The sequence below is a fragment of the Kickxella alabastrina genome (genome assembly GCF_025024165.1).
Source record: "Kickxella alabastrina strain RSA 675 chromosome Unknown BX661scaffold_188, whole genome shotgun sequence".
NCBI classification, from domain to species: domain Eukaryota; kingdom Fungi; phylum Kickxellomycota; class Kickxellomycetes; order Kickxellales; family Kickxellaceae; genus Kickxella; species Kickxella alabastrina.
Genome location: NW_026251659.1, coordinates 725 through 6,877, shown reverse-complemented (window position 1 = coordinate 6,877; position 6,153 = coordinate 725). Strand labels below are relative to the sequence as shown.

General features: G+C 45.6%; 1 protein-coding gene and 1 non-coding gene across 2 annotated transcripts; one reads left to right on the top strand and one right to left on the bottom strand.

Moving 5' to 3' along the window:
- Window positions 1–815: 815 nt before the first annotated feature.
- On the bottom strand, window positions 816–887 carry BX661DRAFT_t179. The gene has a single exon. It is a non-coding gene; the product is annotated as a tRNA-Cys (tRNA).
- Window positions 888–5,662: 4,775 nt separating this feature from the next.
- BX661DRAFT_138250 (uncharacterized protein) lies at window positions 5,663–5,902 on the top strand (the record flags this gene model as incomplete). The annotated part of the gene is made up of 1 exon (XM_051532712.1): window positions 5,663–5,902. A coding segment is annotated over one exon (240 nt), but the record flags the coding sequence as incomplete, so codon positions are not given.
- Between the last annotated feature and the right edge of the window lie 251 nt (window positions 5,903–6,153).

Below are 6,153 nucleotides of genomic sequence, written 5' to 3'. Positions count from 1 at the left end.
TGAACAGCAAGGAGAGAATGCTGCTGATGAGCTGTCAGTGTATTTTTTCTGCAACACGTTTGGTCCATAGAACGTCTTTGAACCACGGTTCAAAATAGTTTAGCTGCATTAAACCAACCCGTACAAGCGCATTGACAACCAGGCACCCACTCATCAACCGGCACACCGTGTTTTGGCAATAAAAATGAGGGCTAATCCTCCGTAGCGCTCCACACAACAATTACATGCCGCTCGGCGACTCGCCTTCGAAAGACAACAATCACATGCTGCTCGGCGACTCGTCTTCGAAAGACACAACAATTATATGCCGCTCGGCGACTCGATCAGCAGGGTTCTTCTGTTTTATGGTGACTCAGTAGTTGGCACCTGTATTTTCTAGACCAACGGACAATTAAATAAGTCGATGTGCTGCGAGCGGGCTCGTCGCCAACATGCTTGGGCACTTGGTGTTGTCCAAGTCGATCTGCACCTTATCCATTACTTTCGGTTTGCGCTTGGGCTCTTTTGTCATCAACGCTGGCTTGTCGGTGTATTTTGCAATATAACAAGTTGTTGAAGCTCCAAACGCTCTGTAGCCAATGCCACTGGTGTCACTGCAGTTTCCCCATTGGTAATATAGCCACTGCCATGTCTGTTGTTTGGATAAAGCATTGGTCGCCCCTTTTTGGGGGTCTCTGTCGCATAAAAAGACAAAAGACATTGGCAATGTTGCTCAGGACGGCTGTAGACAGTGTCGCGCGGCATATCACTTGCCAATAATAAACGGCGGTCCTGCATGTAAAAAAGAGGGGGAATACATAGCTGAGGGCAAAAAGAGGGCGCTTCCGGATTTGAACCGGAGACCAATCGGACTGCAGCCGAACGCTCTACCACTGAGCTAAACGCCCCTGCCAACCAGCTTTTTACAGCCAATCTTGTTGCTTCTAACCAATTCCATTTGCCAGCCTACTCGACCCGCATGCTTTGCAGTAGCTAACCCCCGCACTGGCGCCCTGTGTTCTACCCACGCCTTTTGCACAAACACATTCCCACCATCCGCGCACCACCATGCGGGGATACGTAGCATTTCCGGCGATCAGTTGGCTTGTTGCTACGCCTGTTGCATTTGCATTCCCCCTGTTCTTTGTCTCTATCCTTAGCACTTCCATTTTTCGCATCCACAAAGGCAAACTCACTGGCGACTTTGCCCTCTTTGCACCGTTTTTTAATTGCCCTCAGTTGCAAATGCCATTGCCTTTGCTGGCATTTGGAAAGTACCAAATAATCTCAGTTCCGCGTGAGTATATCTTTGATAGAGTGCTTGCTGCTTACTAGCGTTAATTTGTATTTTGTGTTTGTTTGAAAGCCATTGCGCCGCTTTTCAGCAAAAAATATTTGGCTATTTCAGAAACAGTGATTCAATTGACCCAGACCATATGTTTGTCGGCAGGCTTTTTTCTCATTATGTGGTGCTCCAAAATGATTTTGTGTCAGCGAATTTACGATTTGGTTAGTGGATAATTTGAGCGTAGCAGCCAGCCAACAAAAAGTAAGAATTAAAATTTTATGTTTTGCTTATAAACCAAATTTACATCAAGAAGACACCAACTCAAATCAATATAAAAATGGGGAAATTCCATACATAGACGTTTGCACGTGCGCTGTTGCTAATAGGAGCGCTGGAAGTTTTCCAGGCTAACTGACAGTTAAATAATAAACAGTTACGTGTTTTTGTGTATCTTGTGATGACCCACCCCGTTGTATTTTTTCGTAACCGACAGTAGCCAATGTTTATGTTTTTAATTAATTACTTTCAAATTATTTAGTTGGACTGTTTGAATATGGCAAGAAAATAATGCAGTAACTGACATGTCACAATTATTGTTCCTGACTGAGGGTAGCTGGAGGAGGGGAGTGTTGGTAGGGATATACTGCATTCAATTCCAACAAAGTTTAGCTTTGCTTCTGAAAATCCCCATTATCCCTATATGCCCCTTTTTCCATTATTCTGCAAATATGTGAACAGTAAAGCTTAACAACATAATTGGTAAATGATTCTACTTCCCCATTTTACTTTAATTGACCGTATTGGTCTAGTCTAGTCTGGTCTGATGACACTTGGAAATAAAAATAATTGACAAAATAACAATTGAATTTGTGTAAAGTGCACAATAAATTAAAATGCAGCAAATCATATGTGAGAAAGGGATTGAGCAAGAAAAACAGAGAACGCTAGCGATAAAAAGGAACAAAGCATATGGAAACATTGCAATAATCTTGTACATACTTCAGGAACACAGTGGTGAAGGCAATAAAATAACAGGAAAAGGAGTAGTACGTGTAGTGCTTGTGAGTGGGTTATACATATTAAATATTTTATGGCGTACTGAGTTATATTTGTTTGATAGTTGTAACAATGTCCTTGAAAAACTATACTTATAACAATACAAGCATTTGCTCATTGACAGGTATAGGGGTCTTGTTTGTGCGTGAAATGACATATATCTAGATCAGTAGAGTAAAGTAGAGTATGTAAATCTGACCCTGATGCACATTATTTTATTTATAGACAATGACATTCATAATAGCAAAGAAATGGACAACAATGGAAGATAAGCTAGGGATAGTACGACATTGTGCATGAATTGCATACTTCACACGCTAATTTTAATATTAAAGACCAGCTATTTTTGAGGATAATGCCGGTTTGGCATAAAGAAAAGGCGTGTGGTTGTTATAAAAAGGGGATTTTTTCATAGATTGTTGAATAATATAGATAATACAATTGGGATCAGACAGGCTTGTTGCATGTCTTGTCTACAGAAAAATAAATAGACTCAGCGCAGCAGGGGCTCAATACATCTATTCAGTATGTGGCTCTGGCAAGCAGACGCCATTGCCAAGGAATTGTCAACAACAGGACATTATAACTGTGCTTTTTCATTGTACATGTCGATCTGTGTGGCCCAGATATATTAATTGCTTTTTTGCGCACAATATCCACACTTGTCGTCATCTTATTTTCAATACCTGTCAAATGTTTTGGGCATGGTTTCTTCAAATTAATAAACATGTCTAACTCACAGTAGCAAAATTTAATTGGTTATCGTTTTAATGAATACTGCGTTGGCGCCACAGCAAAGACCTTGCTTGAAAGCGGGTAATTGGTGCATTAAAATTGAACTGCTAAAAGGATCAGTAAGCGTCAGTAGCAGACTATTACTACAACAGTAAAATGCGTGGCTATGGGGGAGGAAAGGGGAAATTCACAAAAGTGGGAGGGAAAAAGAGAGAGCCATGTACGAGTAAGCGAGTGTGGAGGAGTCTCCAGCGTAACTTTATTGTGTTGGTTTTTTGTACGGCGTGCTGCATTTATGTGCGGTTGGGTTTGTTTTGTCGAAGCATTAATTAATGAGCATTTTTCCTCAGCAATTAACAACTGCTAAATCAGCTTCATCTCCCTCTCCCGCTCCCTCTCTGTCAGTCTACTCCTTTTTGTATCCCCATCTCTTGCAGCGCATAGCATGGCAGCGTAATTTGAGTGCATTGCTAATTATTCCAGATTATTTATGCAAAAGCATGCATGTGCCGACCTGAGATCTCTCTGTTGCTTTGTTATTTTGGCTCGACTGAACGAATTGGCAAATTAAGTGCGGCTAGTTATGCAAAATGAAGGATAAACTCGGAGGAAAGGACAGAAGCAGCGCCGAGCCTGCAAGGACACTGTGCATAACCCGTACACGGGGATTGTCGCAAAAACATCAAACGAAAAAAGCTTATCATTTATATAGCCATTGTTTATTTTTTACTCATTCCTTTTTGCTTGCTTGCGCTGCCATTACCACGACTACCACCACCGAGCCAAGTAATCAAGCTCCCAATGTTGTTTTATCGATCATTGTAAAGTTATTATTAGCTCCTTGATATGGTGCATTTACCCGGGCTTTCGTTTGCAAAAATGCAGAATCTGATGCCATCCAACAGACCATTTATCGAGTCCGGGTGCATGTGCAGCATACAAATTCAGCACTGTAAGCTCTGTCGGCTTGAACGCTATTATGTAGTTCAAGCAGACAAAACAATGGCAGTGAAGGGGTCCACACGTAGGCGGGCAAGCAACCACCCCTTCCCCCCTTTTATTCCTCTCTAGCTGTGCTGTGCTTTTGAGCACCGCCACTCGGAGCCTACCAATAGACACCGCCACTTTTTTCAGTCCAGTTGGTAATTGGCCCCCAGGCAACCCAAGAGTCGTAACACCCCCCTCTCCCCTCTTTATTACTTTCCTCTTTCTTTGGCAGCCAAAGCTTGTCTTTTTTTGTCGTTCATTGTTTATTTCCTGCGTAGCTAGCTGTATGCTCATATTGACGATGAGCATATGCGCGCTCGCGAGAGGGTGGTGGTATTTTTCCTCTCTGCTCACTCGGCTTTCAACTGCAAACAAATAATTTTGTTTTCTTGGCAGCGTAATATTACGTCCTTTTTTGTTTGCTCAAGAAGAGGGAAGATGGGGACAACGACGGAGGTGGTGGGGAGGGGATAAAGGGGGTGGGTACATAGGGTGGGTAGCTTCGGAAAAGTCAGCGACGCCATAGATGGTGCTTAAAAAATGTATGCACTGCGCTAAATGCGCGTGGTTTATCGGGTTTTTTGTGTGCCCTAGCGGATATGCACTTTTTAATAACCACGAATTCGCTGGAACAATAATGTTGCACGCTCGGGCTCCCCTCTTTTTTCGCAAACCAACCCCCCTCTTTCCTCCTCTTCCTTCCCCCCACTTCCATGGGTCGGATACATAAATACCAAAGTTCCCGGTCGGTTTTTTTCTTTCTTGCATTCTCTCAACAGTCTATAACCCATTCCCTTATTATCCATTAGTGCTCAGCTCAGCCCTGTTTTCTTTATATTTATATTTATCCTTTTTATCACCATTCTTATTCTATCTCCTTAGTACAGTCATTGCCTTGACTCTCGCATACACACATACAAGTGAGGGCGCTGCTGTTCAATATTTTACGCGCATCAAAATATATTCTTCATATTCTCGAGTGTAAAAGTTGCTCGAAATCGGGTTTTTTCTTTTAATTTTTCATTTAATTTTTGAATCTTATCGCCGGTTTAATCATCGCGGCACAACAAAGCAATGTCCAGCTCAACATCCACCTCTCCCTGCCCGGCAGCCGGCTCCATTGTCGCCACGCGCTCTACTCCCGGGCATGCGATCAGGACACCAATGCACCTGGGTCTCTCCTGCCATGGCGCCAGTCGCACCTGTGCACCAATTCCACGGCGCGCGGCTCCGTCACTGTCAATTAGAACGGCAGACGGCAGCTGCGTCAGCATTCTCAATGACTGCGATGAGACTGACGACAGCAGCAGCAATGCATCCGATCACAAGCGCTGCTCATCAGTTCCTGGGCTCTCCCCCGGCAGCTCGCCGACAAATGCAAGCTCCTTCCGCGCCCTGTCGACCCCTGGCGCTACCACGCCACTGCATATCCCAAGCATGCTGCCGTCTCTGTCCACGCTGGTGCAGGCCGTGGGCCTGGTAACTGCAGCATCTAACTTGGCCAGCGACATGCACTCACACAGGAGCATTAGCGGCAGCATTGGCATCAGGAATAGTGGCGGTGTGCGTGGGCACAGACAGGCCTACTATAGCGCTAGCATTGCCAGTTCCCACGACTCTTTCTCGTTGTGTGCCTCTTCGCCCACAGCCAGTGCATCGCTGTCCGAGCCGGCAAGTGCCAAGAGCACAGGCAAGCGCAAGTACAGGTGCGCGTTTAACGGCTGTGGCAAGGCGTTCACCACGAGCGGCCATCTGGCGCGCCACCAGCGGATCCACACGGGCGAGAAAAACTTTGGCTGCCTATACCCCGGCTGCTCAAGCCGTTTCTCGCGCCAGGACAACATGATGCAGCACTACCGCACGCACCTGTCGACCAAATCACGTCGCAACGTCAGCCCGCGCAAGGCTGTCTTTGGCGATGCAGCCACCGACGCATACCATTCGCACGGAATGTACGCGCCTCAGGTTTTTGCCGGCTCGCACCCAATCCAGCACCACACCATGCACCCGTACGCGCGCCCTGCGCCTGCCTCGGCAACCGCCTCTAGTGCCGCGCAGACGCTGCCGGCCCTCAGCAAAGGCCAAAGCCCACCGTGTGCTCTTCGGCG